The 15,117-nt window shown below is 42.2% G+C and overlaps 1 protein-coding gene across 1 annotated transcript in view; it reads left to right on the top strand.

Annotated features, from left to right (window-relative positions):
* Nucleotides 1–14,655, top strand: part of Rpn3 (regulatory particle non-ATPase 3) — a 48,169-nt gene extending 33,514 nt beyond the window's left edge. Inside the window, exon 11 of the mRNA XM_083141273.1 lies at nt 14,489–14,655. Coding sequence (XP_082997399.1) covers nt 14,489–14,566 — 78 coding nt within the window. The 3' untranslated portion in view covers nt 14,567–14,655. The remainder of the gene's footprint in view (nt 1–14,488) is intronic.
* Nucleotides 14,656–15,117: the final 462 nt, after the last annotated feature.

The following is a 15,117-nucleotide window of genomic DNA, read 5'->3' as shown; positions in this document are numbered from 1 at the left end:
ATGCATGGAAAGTGTATGTAACGCATCAAGAAGGACCGTGACAATGAGAAAAGCGTTAAAGACAACACATCCCGACCTCAAACATCAAAACATGAGCACGGAACACATAATCCGAAAAGTTGAGCATTGTTGCATACCCCAGTTACATGCGAGGAATGAAAGAATCATGTCATGTGGCATACGAGAGACACATCACTCCACCAGGAGGAGGGAAAGAAAAACACAATATCAGATGATTGCGACAACGTGTATTTTTAAACGCGACAACTACGTAATATCCCCCCACACACAACAAACAACAAATGCTACAATATCTTACGCACGGACAGTGCGTTTCACTGTACACCAACTGAAGATGTCACTTTCACCACACAAATGGGGTGGGGAGCAATACCAAGAGTGTTCGCGAGCGATCACTGTGACGTAAAAGAGACCAGTTTTGAATGCGCTGCGTAGGCAAGTCTGGCTCTCGTAGTCTACATTTGACCTTCATGGCTGCTGTACCCACGAGAGGAGCTCGAAAGGTTGGTTCTCTCCGGCAGTCGTCCCAATGTGTTGCAGGTGCTGTGATATGATCAGCAGTTTGCTCTAGGTTGTCATACGCATTGAAGAGTACTAGTATGTTGTATTTAAAGAAGTTGACGTGGTGGAGTGGGCAAGTCAAGTATTGCAACAATTGGTCTTTGGTGTTCGTACGGTGATACGGCCAATTTTTGCAGTGTGCCAGTGTTAAACAAAAACGATACTTTGCAGTTCCAGCTCGCTATTACACAGATGGCTGCGTATACGACCCAGCAGTTAGCAGACATGCATCTCATGTATGGGGAGGCACGTGCTAATAGCCGTGAGGGAAGGTGTCTTTATGGAGAACGCTTTCCACATAAACGTTTACCGTTTCACGCCTTCTTTCAGGTAGTGGACAGTCGACTGCGTGAAACAGGGTCAGTGTTACCACCGTGGCAAGACGTTGGAAGACCCCGAAGTGTACGCACACATCAGTTTGCAGAAGATGTGTTAACAGCGGTCGCAGAACATCCTGACACCAGTACGCGCGTGCTCGCTCGGGCACGAAACACGTGTCATGTGAATGTTTGGCGAGTGTTGTCAAAGGAAGGAATGCACCCTTTTAAACTGCAAAAAATACAAGAACTGTTACCTCGTGACTTTCGACCTCGTATGGAGTTTTGCCAATGGTTGTTGAATCAGCTGGATACAAACCATCACTTCTGGGCAAAGGTATTTTGGGCAGATGAAGCCATTTTCACCAGGATGGATGCCTTCAATAGTAGAAACAGTCATGTCTGGGACTTTGACAACCCACATGCACTTTTTGTGGCCCATCACCAGCACAGGTTTTCAGTGAATGTCTGGTGCGGGATAGTACATGATCATTTAATTGAACCATACATTCTCCCTGTTCGCCTGATTGATCGCACGTAGCATGCATTTCTTAGTGAGGTTCTGCCTGAACTGTTGGAGACCGTACCTTTGGCACTGCTGCAAGAAATGTGGTACTAACACAATGGGGCAACAGCTCATATCGATCGTAATGTACGACATTTCCTGCATGACGTGTTTCGTAATAGGTTCAATGGTAGGGATGAACCTGTGGCTTGGCCACAGAGGTTGCCAGATCTCAACCCTCTCGATTTGTTCTTCTGGGGAGATATGAAAACCCTCGTATGCTACACACCTATCACATCAGCTGAGGGCCTCATTGCTCGCATCAACGTCGCCGCCGCGACGGTAGCATATACACCTGGCTTGTTTGCTCGTACTCGACAATCCTTGATTCGTCGCTGTCATCTCTGCGTAGAAGTGAACGGCAGACATTTAGAAAACCGTCTGTGATTATCGTTCTCGGCAAATCCCATTGAGAACACTCTTGGTATTGCTCCCCACCCCCTTTGTATGGTGAAAGTGACATCTTCAGTTGGTGTACAGTGAAACGCTCACGCAAGACATTGTAGCATTTGTTGTTTGTTGTGTGTGTGTGGGGGGAGGGGATTTACGCAGTTGTCGCGTGTAAAAATACACGTTGTCGCAATCATCTGATATTGTGTTTTTCTTTCCCTCCTCCTGGTTGAGTAATGTGTCTCTCGTATGCCACATGACATGATTCGTTCATTCCTCGCGTGTAACTGGGGTATACAACCGTGCTCAACTTTTCGGATTATGTGTTCCGTGCTCATGTTTTGATGTTTGAGGTCGGGATGTGTTATCTTTAACGCTTTTCTCATTGTCACGGTCCTTCTTGATGCGTTACATACACTTTCCATGCATTGTTCTTGCTGGAAATCCCCAATTCCTTTGAGGACTCCATTGCGCATGCATGCAGTGAACTTTTCATAGTGACTTCCGTACTTAGCACATACGATTCCTTTATAGTTCCCTTGGAACCGCCTCTTTATCTGTGATAGTATTCGTCCCAGTTAGGTGTGACGTTCACTTTGTCACCTTTTGCGAGGCTCCTATCTCGGAAACGAAGCCTCATTCGTAAAAATTGAACTCACACTTTTTGCTTGTTTTCGTGTGAGGAATCACCTCCCAAGCGTTGTAAACGACCTTTAGAAACACCCTGTATAATAAAAAATGTTTCCCTTCACTTGGGTTTTATTTATTCCAAATCGTAAGTTACTTTCTGGATAGCCCATGTACATAAATTATATATCCTACGTTAAATGCAAGGCATAACAGTTGTAAAATGTATACGAGAATGCCATACACAAACAAACCAAATTTAGAAACAGATGTAGAAAGGACCCCCATGTTAATAGCTGACTTACCTGTGAGAATGGATATTACTTGTCTTGGGTTTCCTTATTTCTTGTAATATTTCCAATTTCTAGTAGGTTTTTGCGTATATGGCATGGGAAATACCTAAAAAAAGAAGGGGGGGGGGGGTCTTTCAGCCTGCATGTGCTAGCATATATGTTTGACAATCAAGGATGCACCATTGTTGACCGCAGTGCCGTGCATCTCGTGTATGTCACTAGTAATACGGTGCTTCAGTCTTCATTTTTGTCTCACTTCTGAAACAGGATATACTCATAGTCTTCCATCATGAGTTTTGAGGTGCTGGATAGGCAAACTCCTTTTTGTATTTATGAATTAATTGGAATCGTGTGGGGCCTCCCCGATAGTGAAGTGGTAGCATTATCACCTAACTTGTAATCAAAAGGTCCCAGGTTCAATACCCGGTGTATGCACATAGTGGTTTGGATGCCACTTTAAACTGTAGATCCAGTTCCAATTAGTCTTTCCCTGCATAAAGTTGACTTGAAACACCAAATCAATCCATGAATAGCACATCCATCATGGGATACAACCCTGGAATCTTTATTTGTCTTGGTACAATACAATCAAATTGAAAATCCTATTCTGTTCTGACATCAACTGCAACAAGCTGGTACTTACAAACACTGAATGTCTTTGATGCATCTTACTACAGTAAGCAAAAGTCTGAATGTGGAAGAGGTAGAAAAATATGGGATATAACCAGTACACGTCTTGAGATTTGGGTCTAATAAATTTTAGGATATTGTATCTGTATGTACCAGAAACATTTTTAGGATACCTAGGAGGAGGGCTCAAATTCCCCCTATGGTCACTAAAGTTGGTATATACGGTGTTTTTCAGAAATAATTGAGGGGTTACAAAAATGTATTGCAAATAAAGTGTTGAACTTACATTAATGAAACCAGTCCAGAACGAATGAGGAATGCAATTTTTTTTTTTTTTGACACCTACAAAAGTTCAATGTGTGCAGCATGGGTGATATGGCACACATGGTTTCAAGGACAAATGGTTACAGAAAACCCTCCACACTGTTGATTTTGACATGTCCAGTTCTCTATCTGTGATTGCGTTGATTTCTGTGGGTTGCACCTGATCTTCCTCGGAGGTTGATGGGTGACCAGGTGGTTTTACTTCACACACACAATGTGTTTCTGTAAACCGTTTGTACCATGAGCTGCATCTGAACAAAACACTGAGTGATGCGAATGTCACCCTAGTGGCAGGAATGTGAACTCAGCTTAACAAAACACACACACAACAAACTGCTTGCGTTCCTCGTTCATTCTGGACTGGTTTCATTAAGGTAAGTTCAATAGTTTACTTGCAATAAACTTTTGTAACCCCTCAATTATTTCTGAAACACCTGATAGTTGTATTATTGTTATAATTATCGTTTATAAACTACCACTTCTACGGCACCGCAGTCCGATGTTAAGCTCTGATCTTCACCCCATCCCTCTTGAAGAGGTAATTTTAACTGTACTTCGAATTGGAGTATACAGTCGTCTCACCCATGGTGATTTGCTGCAAGGGTTGTACCCTCTGCTTTATCAAGCATGTAATGCTATTTTAAGTGTTTGGCATATTCTTCTCAAATGTGCGTATTTTACTATCCTCAGATGTAGTTTTAGCCTTCCCAATGATTTGTCATCCATATTGGGAGATGATGACAGTGTTTTAGCAAATGTTTTTAGCTTTTTGAGAAGAGCAGGCCTTTTACACTGTTTCTCAGGAAGACTATCCTTACCTTTTTTAATGTGTTTTGTTTGTCCTCTCAGGTCCCTTTACAACTTGCACTTTTAAACCTTTTTCAAGGGTCTTTTTACAACTCTTTTATAACTTTAAAGTAAAGTTTTAGATAAGGGGATAATCCTCATATACTTAGAAGGGTGCAAAATGGCCATACGTGCTGAAGCACCCCAAAATTTTAACTATACAACAACAACAACAACATAGTATAGCCCTTCCATGCATCTCTGACTCAAGTCTTCTCATAAATTTCTTGACTTTCTACATTGTGTTCACGCCTTCTTCAACTATCCCCATTCATCTTTCCGTGGCATGAAAGGATTGCAGTGGAAGGGAGTTCAAAGTGATTTCAGGGTCTAAAAAGGCAATTTTTTCAACCTACGTCAGAACAAAAGTATTAAAATAGCCCAAGTTGGCTCAAAATTAGAAGTTTTTCAACTTACCAAGAATATCTACCAGAAAAGTATTGAATTTGGTTTTGTTAAACAAGTGAGATTCTTGTTACGTGTTTGAGTCGTGTGCATGTTTATTTTGATTAAGGAATCATTCAATCATACCATTGTGATTGGCTCAAAAATGCAGAATAGCTACCTGCCTCATATTGTCGTGATTGATTTGGTTTATTTTACTTCCCATTTCTGCCACGTTTGGCTAATCGCTAATATGAGGATGAATTATGATACGATGAAATTGATGAAGGAACGCTCACAAGTAACACTCGTGCCCAGTCCGGGATTCGGGCCCTTGGCATCGTAGCGTGGTGTGCTAACTACTCCGGCCCGGAGATCGATCGACCCACTGCACATTGCAACCAGTGGCGGCTCGTGGTCTGACTTTATGGGTGTGCACATCAGACTCATGTCCAGAAGAAGTGTTATTTAACCCCTCTCAAATACTCGCACCCGTTTTTGCGTACACTATGATGCTAAATGTATTGGCAAACAAAGTTATGAGAAGGGAACGGAACTTAGGTAAATAAATGTTTTTTCTGTGATAAGATAGAGACCCTCGTTTTTGCCAAAATTCCGATCATAACCTTATATATCAACACAGCAAATTTTATTTTACATAAAAACACATATTTTCCAGTTTTCCCTATGTAAATACATATTTTACGAATTTTTATTTTAAATACATAAAATCACTCATTGACTTCAGCTACCTCGAAATCCTCGAAGGAAAAATGTTTATTCTCCGCACATCTTTCATATCGAGAGTGCTAGGTTTGTTTTGTCTTTGAACACGCAGGCTGGTAGACTTCTGGCGCCTCGCCTACGATCCTATTGGGGGGGGGGGGATTACCCCCACTGGATCTAACGCACAAGTGCTAATATCTAAATGTAGAGAATTTTTGGGGAAAAACCAAGGTTTTCAAACTTTGTGCCAAATTGCACGTGTTTTGGAAGGTGAGGAAGAGGAAGCTTTGGAAAACTTCAGCGTTAGTGACATTTCGTGCTTCAAATATGCAAGAATTGTTTCTTGTGACGTGGAGCGATCTTTCTCACAATATAAGATGCTTTTTAGAGATAATCGTCACAGATTTAGAATGGAGAATTTGGAAAAGACAATGGTGATCCCCTGCAACTTTTCTAAAAAATAGCTCACTAAGAGGTAAGCATTTAGAAACTGATTTAAGGTGTTTAAAATACATGTAATATTTTGTTTTTGTTACCAAATGGTTTTTATTTTTGTCACAGATTTTCCTGTTTTTATCACATATTTCAACATTTATGACACTCAAAAAAAAAAAAAAATCTGAGTTTTTTAGCACATAAATTTCTGTTCCCTAGTTATGACCACCTTTTACTGAAAATGAGGCTATGGGAGAGTTTTATTTCATAAAATTTTCAAAAGTATTAATATATATAAATTGGAAATACTTCGGTGAATTTTCCGTCGATGACGAGAAGAGCGATGTTATTGGGTAGATAATTCAACATTCGATAACCTGACAAAATCACTATAAACAGAAATACCGATCTGTAGGTATTAAATAAACATATACCTACAATAAACGTGTTCTTGAACAGTATTATATTATTTTTAAAATAAGGCTATTATTTTTTGTCATTAAAACTGTAACTATATAACATGGTTATGATTTATATTGGAGGAAGGTGGAAAGTAGTGGGCGCCAAAATCCCACCTCGAGTCACTCTTGCAAACAAGGTAGCAGATCCAACGACCACATGCAGAAAATCAGTTTTAATCTATCTAGCAGTAGTTTACTTCTAATGACCGACAGAAGAAAGTGAAATCAAGAGAATAACAAATATTAAGGAAAATAACAGTACTCACTCGGTCCACTCCTCTTCGTACTTCAAACTTTGACTTTCCCTTCCGTTATCCGTATTATTACTGCAGTCACTGCACGCTTTGTAGCTAACTTCCCTCCAAAAAATCAACAACGTTAAATATTACGTCTCTGCTTTCGCTATGTACAGTTTTTCCTTTCATAATGAAAGCAAACACTTTTCACTGAAACAGAAAGGAGCTTTTGACAGTGCAACAACTTTGCAAGGCCTATGGAGATGCGTAGATTTGGATGATCCTTTTCTGCTTTTATTTGACTCCAATACTTGGAAATAACTCCTCCTGATAAAAAGTGTGATGAGAACTTTGGTTGGAGCAAGACGTGAGCCTTGAACATCCCTTTTCACGAACAGATACCATCGGAATTTGCCGAAATATTTGATTTTTGTGTCATGCAAAATCCTGTCATCATATTCGTGGTGTAAGAGACACCCAAATATCAACCTCACTTCCACGAAGTACACCCTGGACTGCATTTTGCAGACTAATATTGCTCTGACATCTATTGCCTCCCCGATGTCACAGTGGTATCGTCGTCGCCTTGTAATCAAGGCCAAAGTGACTCTCACAGCTTTCACCAGGAGGAGTTATTTCCAAGTATTGGAGTGAAATAAAAGCAGAAAAGAAACATCTAAATGTACCCAGCCCAATAGGCTGTTGAATAGAGAAAGAAGAAAATAAGGAAGACAAAATCAGAGAAGATTACAGTTGACATTTGGTTGCGGAAAGAGGAAATCTTCATGGATATGTCGAAATCAGTTCCTAGGACGTACTGAACTGTGTCTTTGTAGTGCAGATGAAGAAAAGTATTTAAACAATGACTTACAGGACAGAGACTCAGATCAGAGTGACGAAGAATTTGCATAAAGTGACTATATTGATGACATGATATTTCCCAAATGATTACAATAACTCGATCTTGATTACAGGTGAGCTGCTTAAATTTCAAAAGACAATGCGGAATTCACTGGCGATGTTATTACTCCTTTACTGTTTTTTTATAATAATAGTAATAATTAATATTTTTCACTTGGTATTTATTAACAGAAAATGCCTCTGGAAAAATCTGATAAACGAACTCTAAATTAGGATATGGACAGTGTTTCATGTGCAGAACCTCCAAGGCTGCCATCTTGGATTTGGGAAATCATGTATGGTCTCTGACACATTATCCAGCAAAACACCCGTAGTAATACATGATTGCATGCCTCCAAATGAAATCGTCCTCCATGCGCATGTCTTCCCTTCGTTTATAACTCAACAAACTTACAAATGGTCAAAATTACTCCTAAAGGAGTTAAGGAGGTAGGGTCGATTTTGTTTGTTAATGTCTGCAGAGGCAGCCATCTTGAATGTATGATGTCACACAGGCAATAAGCCACAATAGTAGGCATCAAGAAAATATCACAGGCAGTAATTTTCCCCCTTTCTATGCCAGAATGTCAAGTAAAGTGTAAAATATGCATCGAATCCTTGCAGGAAAGGGCACGAAATAGTTTCAGTAGATACACTGGCTGACAAAAAAAGTTAAGCACCCAGAAGGAGTGGTTGGACGTGAATGAAACTACATATGAAAGTCCATGTACCTTTATTGAACTGATTACAATATAGGATGCAAGAGTTAAGGCCGTTGGCAGTTACAGGTGGAATGGTGGCGCCAGGTCAGTAGGGTGTCGCACCCCCTCTGGCCGCAATGCATGCCCTTATGCGGTTTGGAATAGTGTCAAACAGCCTTTGGATCCTCTCCTGAGGCACGTTTGTCCACAGGTGTTGCAGCTGTCCCTCCAGATCCCGCAGGTTGGCACTAGGACGGAGTCCCCGTCCAATGTCATCCCACACATGTTTAATGATGGAGAGGTCCGGGAATCGTGCTGGCCACGGGAGGACCTCAACATTCTCTAGGCAGTCCATAGACACATGGGCTGTGTGTGGGCGTGCATTATCTTGTTGGAACACTGTCCCAGGGTGCTGTGCCATAAGGGGTAGGACGTGTGGACGCAGAATGTCTGTGACGTATCGCTGTGCGGTCAAAGTCTGCCGAAGCACTATTAGAGGTGACCTGAACGTATACAATGGCTCCCCACACCATGATGCCAGGGGTCACACCTGTGTGTCTCTCCACAATGTAGGCAGGATGTGCCCTCTGCCCTCGATGCCGCCACACCCGCACACGATGGTCATCGGAGGTCATGGAGAAGCGGGACTCATCACTGAACATGATGCGACGCCATTCATCCTCTGTCCATGCCTCCCGAGCACGGCACCACACCAACCGCAGGCTTCGGTGTTGTGGTGTCAACGGCAACTGGCGCATGGGGTGGTAGGACCCGAGTCCGGTAGATGCGAGTTGTCGAGACACTGTGAGGGAACTCACAGGATGTTGTAGAGTGTCCAGTACATGTTCTCGGATGACGGGTGCCGAAGTTATGGGATCCCGCACTGCTTGGAGCGCCATACGACGGTCCTCCCTCGGGGTGGTGTTTCTTGGTCGACCTGAACCTGCACGACGTGCATGGGTTCCCTCATGTACCCATTGATTCCAACATCGGGCCACTGTGACATCTGAATGGCCCACATGCCTGGCAATTGCCCGATACGGCCAACCTGCCTCATGCAGTCCCACAATGCGGCCTCTGTCAAATGCTGTCAATTGCCGGATCGGCTGTCTAACGCGTCTGATAAACATCGCCGGTGCTTCGTTTTCCTCTCTGAACTTCGTGCTGCAATGTCTGACTCACAGCAGGTGACTGGTCCCACCTTATCAGCAACAGGAGGTGACGTCACAAATGCCCTCTGGTGGGCGTTCTACACATTGCAGATCCTTGTACATCTAATCATTTACTCACACATCAATGGTATGCATGTATACCGAAATGGGGTAATCTTCGACCACTCCTTCTGGGTGCTTCACTTTTTTTGTCAGCCAGTGTATATCTCCACAACAGTGCGAGATACGAAAAAACTAAGAATAATTTTTGTTCCTTTTTCAATTCTGAACAAAACATGTATGTATAAAAAAATCCAAAACCACTATTAAAGGAGTTATGATCGAATTTCTTAGTTAGTGCACGAACCGGTAGCCATCTTGTATTTATGACGTCACACAGGCCTTCTGCCACAATTGCGGGTAAAACACCTGGTAGTACGTTATTGTGTACCACACTAGCAACATATTACTGGTAATCATATATTCCCTTCATTCAAAAACCCACGGGATTACAAATGCCCCTGGACTAATAGAAATTCCCTTTTCCAAAAAAATATCCCTCGATTTACGACGATGTGTGGGTTGCCTCTACTCCGCTACACGATCTCGAATGGAACGGGATTGCAACACTGCTGTATCGTGAACACAACGCTAGAAGTGTGCGTGGAGCCCATAATACCGGGATCTAGAAGAGTGAATCTCTTCTCTTTTCTTGCGTGTTGCAAACAGCGGCAAACGAGCACAGGGCGACTTGTGTTCCGATCCGAGCGAACGTACCAGTGGCAGGCGCTGGTAATGCGAACCCGATGAGGCGATTGGGCTTCGGAACGTTTGATATTTTGAAGGAGATAGTGTCCAGTGAATAAGTATAAAAAAATTAATTGCATTGCAGATTTATTTGGGTGTGCACGATCTTGGCCATTCTGGAGGCTTTACATTCCTTAAAAAATGAAATATATATTTTAAAAATGAACTCCATGTCGCAACAGCTCTCTTGAGGTTTTTCCATTTGGCGACTCTTGGTCAGCGCATCGCCGCTCTTGTCTGTCTTCCGAGAACGGAGCCCGGCACTACTTTTCAAGTATCTCCCCAATTGTCCCCAGAGGCGCTTATGCAGGGACATTGCCGGAAAAAATATTCCCACCTGAGATCACCTAATTCCGCGCGTCAATCCACTGACTTGAGCACCGCGACTCTGAAAGAGGTAGAAAAGTTAGGTAAAACGAGAAGAAACAAAAACCACGATTCGGTGGTGTTGAGCGAAATGCTCTTGATTGTGCGAGGACGACTTGTTTCGATCCATTCATGCGTTCTTGGGGAACAACGAAAGTGTGAAACTGTGTTAATTAAAGCATGGCCGTGTCTTGACTTTTGCTCAACAAATAAAACCGTGGAATGGGTCAACGTGTCCCTGTAGTTGCCGAACCAGTTGCCGTGCGTGGTAAGACATGGAGGATCTTGGTCGTGAGCGGGGGAGGGGAAGAAGTAAGTGGGGAAAAAAACAGGTAAAGAAGATCCTTGCACGATGGTTGAGTCGTGAGAACGCTAGTTAGCTCCGCAATGCCACACCCGCTTCCCACGGCTGGTCGGAGAGAAGTAAAAAAGTGTCTTACGGTAAAGTCGCTAATTTTTCCTTCATGTTTCTGGTACATAACCTTTTAATACCCTCCTACGAATACTAATGCCTAAGACGCGTTTCTCATTGCCCGAACCAAGACGTTGAAGATGTGAGCGGTTGTGATTGCAGTTCATAGAGACCGAAAAAAATGTAGGTACATACGTACATTGTATTTTTCAAGTGGATCGTTTCCAATTCTTCGTCAGGGTCCTGGGTTCCTTGTAAGCGTTCCTTCGTCAATTTCATCGTCGCTGTTAGTCAGAAATAGCAGGAAGGCGACGCTAAGTAAAAATCGAACCATTTCTTCGTATTAATAATAGTTGTATTAAAGACACACACACACTATTGGATTATTATTATTCATATTTTTACCAGAGCAATGGTAGCAAGCAATTGATCGAATATCTGAAAAAAATCATCCTCGCAGCTGATAGAATATTGATTTATTGAATCGTTGTTTTAAGTCCATAACGCCGAATGGCTAATCGGGACTGGACCTACAGTTTAAAGTGGAATCCGAACCACTATACCATGTGCCTCCACAGGGCATCAGCCCGGCCGATAGCATATGTAGTAGGCGTCAGTGGTCTAGTAGTTAGCGAAATATAGTTCAAAACTGGGAACCCTTGGTTCGAATTTAGGGTAAGTTTTCGGCTAAGGACTTCTGGGTTTTTAACTCCACCTTCCGCTCAGATTGTGTGTGAAAGTACTGTGTATTGAGTGGAAAAACCTAGGGCAACCCATGGCGGAAGGATCAGTATAACATGCTACGGAGCCAGAAGCCACAGATTCGAATCCTGCTTTAGTTATGGATGTGTCCTTGTTTGACCCATCATCTAGTTCGTCCTCATCGTCACGATTAACCCCAGAGATAGGAAGAGCGGCGTTAAATAACCGAAATATAAAGGAAACTGCTATGTTTGTTCACGAGGACAGTGGTAGTGAAAAGGGAAGGACAAAAGCAAGACGAAGCCATAAACTAGCTATCTGTGGAAAGGTGAGGAGTGGGAACAGAACTGTCTCAGTTCAATTCTCGACTTCCACTCACCGTAACGAAGCTCTAATGAAAACCGAAGTAATTAAGAATGGGACTATGCACTTGTTTCAAGTGTAAGTCCACTTTATGCACAGACAGGCTAATAGGGACGGAACCTAGATTTAAAAGTTGTTTACGAACCATTATGTGCCTCCACTGGGTATCGAATCCGGAACCCATTGATTGCAAAGCGACGACATTACCACTACGCCATCGGGAAGGCACTTGTTTCATAACCAGAAATAAACGTAGAGTCTGACAGAAAAATACATGCATGTTTTGGTGGAGATATGTACCTTGTATATTTTTGACACGAGTTCATGTTATCCAGTATTCAATTGCCACATATTTGTCCGTTGGAGGGGACGACCCCTCCGCCTCTCCTCGGGATGCTTCATAGTGCAGTTCATCTGTATCCTTGAATTGCACAGTTTTTAAAAAATCTTGAGAATGTATGTCAACAAAGCTCCATTGAGTTTTGTATTTCCCTAATATTGCCCCGTTAGATTCAACTTCCGCTCAGTCCTTGAATGGAAAGAGCTCGTCTGCTTTCACGAGAGAATTCTGCAAGAAAAGGAAGCCATGAAGAAGGTTGTCCGTGATGCTTTTACCAAGGTTTCAACCCGGACTAAGAAACGCTCTGGGGCACCAGGAACACGAAATTGCTGGTTGCAAGAGACAGACAGGCTTGATTCCGGTCGCAGGGAAACTGCTGCGTATTAAAAACGTCAAGGTAGATTTAAGACGTTACCCTTTATGGTGAAGTCGTAACTAATTCACCACCGTGGCTTTTTTTTGCGTTCATAATTTATGTCGTTTATGTCGATGGAAAGGTCATTTGAGATAGATAGCGCCACGTACTCTGCGCTATGCTGTGATTCTATGCATATTGTGAAGTGGCAGTAGAGACTTTTCTTGATCTGAAACTAGGTAGCAGATTTCTTCTGGTTAAACGTTAGATGGTTTGTTGTTGTCCCAAACATTGTCTTCTGTTCGCTTTTCACAGGAAGGATCTTTTTAGACTGATACATGTCACAAAGCTTGTTTGTAAACACAATTGCTTACCAGGGGGGAAACGGAGAAGTCATACCTGTCTGGTCCATGGGTCTGGTGAGGGGTACATGCAGCTGCTCATAGTCCCTAAAACTAATTGCTCTAAACCTGGAGCCCCTAACCTACGGTTCCACTTAGTTCTAATAATGCATAGGACGGCCAGGTTTAGAGCTCTTTATCAATTAGTTTTAATGACTGAGCAGCTGGATGTGCTCCGCACCAGACCCTCTGGTCCACGTCAACAGCTTTTCCCTCCCTTACCTTCGTACATGGTGCATCCCTGTTAAGATGCCGATTACCTATTGCCGAGTAATCAACGTGTAACAGGTTTCCCTGGTTTGGAAGCAAACTTGACCATAAACTCAACATTTGTACGTTACGGAAATGCATATTGTATTGGGTAGTATCTTTGCACGTATATATCAAAGGCTTTATAATTGCTTTATATATACGTATATTTTTCGCTTGAACTTCTTATTTTAACGAGGTTGTGGAAAGTTTACTTGTGTTGGAAGTACATACAAAATTGCTATGCTGTTCATTGTGTAGTAACTGCAGGTCTCAAACTTTATCCGAGTTGTTCACCAGTCTATCGTGAAATGCATTGTTTCAGCTTCAGTAATAACAGAATACACACTAATGCTGTTAGTTTTCGAGGTTAAGAGGATAGAACCCGTGACGTTGCACCGGTCTCCATGTTGGTCCCAGGTTCGAACTCTTGGTCACCCATTTCATCAGTTTATCATTGTCATTCATTCATCATCACGGTTAACACAAGAGGTTCCAGAGCGAAGTAAAAATTACCGCAATGAAGAGAAAGACAAGTTGCAGAAATTCTAGATTACTATGTAGATTTTGAAAGTGATCATACTCTTGCAACTCGCTAACAACCGTCGAGTAGGCTCATCCCTTTTGATGCATCACGCTACGGAAACGAAAGGCTAAAATGTGTGAAAAATCACTTCTTGTTATAATCCTACTCCTGCTCACGCGAGTAATTTAGGCAGACACGCGATTCTACACGGAAACAATCTTGCATGTGGAGCCATATTGTACGGAAGGGAAGGAAATATTTAGGTGTCAATTTTTAATTCGGGTTTTCTATTAAAAGTTTGCATTGAAGATCGCCCAAGTTATTGCGGTGGTATGTTTAAATACTGTAGATTTGACAGAAATCATAATTGAATGTGCTGACACTTTTATTTCTTTCCAGGAGCGGCGCGAGAGGGAGCAACAGGATTTGGAGCTTGCTAAGGAGATGGCCGAGGAGGATGAGGATGGATTCCCTTAATTTACTTACTTTTAACACGTTTCCGTTGTCTTATTATATATACTAGAGTGAGTTTGTGAGCTTTGTTTAACAATCAAATAAATCGTTAGTAAAACAGTTTGTGTAATTCGATTTTAACACCCTTGCCCTTTATCCTCTTGTGGCCAGCTGGGATTACACCGTCCTTGCAGTTTCAACCCACAATCATCTATTTCATTTTCATGTATCATTGTATTTGTAACATAGACTAAACTACATTTTAACATGTAGACATGGAGATAAGGACTGTGTTTACTTAAGTTTCATTAAGTCTTACACTTCACGATCCATATTTGAGGGCCCACTACCACAGACAAATTACGGCTCTACGTGTACTAATGGCTTTGGAGCGTGTACAGCTCATTTTGCCTGTTCGAGCGTCGCCCGTGCAAAATCGAAAGCGTGGGCTTTCAAATGCACAGAAATGTTTTATTTTGGCTGGAACGGCAAGGGCTTTTATGCAATGTACTGCGATGACATTCCATTTTGACACAGGCGCAATTAGAAGAAAAGAGTAGTTTACTCAATAAATC

Source organism: Lepisma saccharinum, chromosome 1 (assembly GCF_977018435.1).
Source record: "Lepisma saccharinum chromosome 1, izLepSacc3.1, whole genome shotgun sequence".
NCBI classification, from domain to species: Eukaryota; Metazoa; Arthropoda; class Insecta; order Zygentoma; family Lepismatidae; genus Lepisma; species Lepisma saccharinum.
This window is presented reverse-complemented; position numbering and strand designations above follow the sequence as displayed.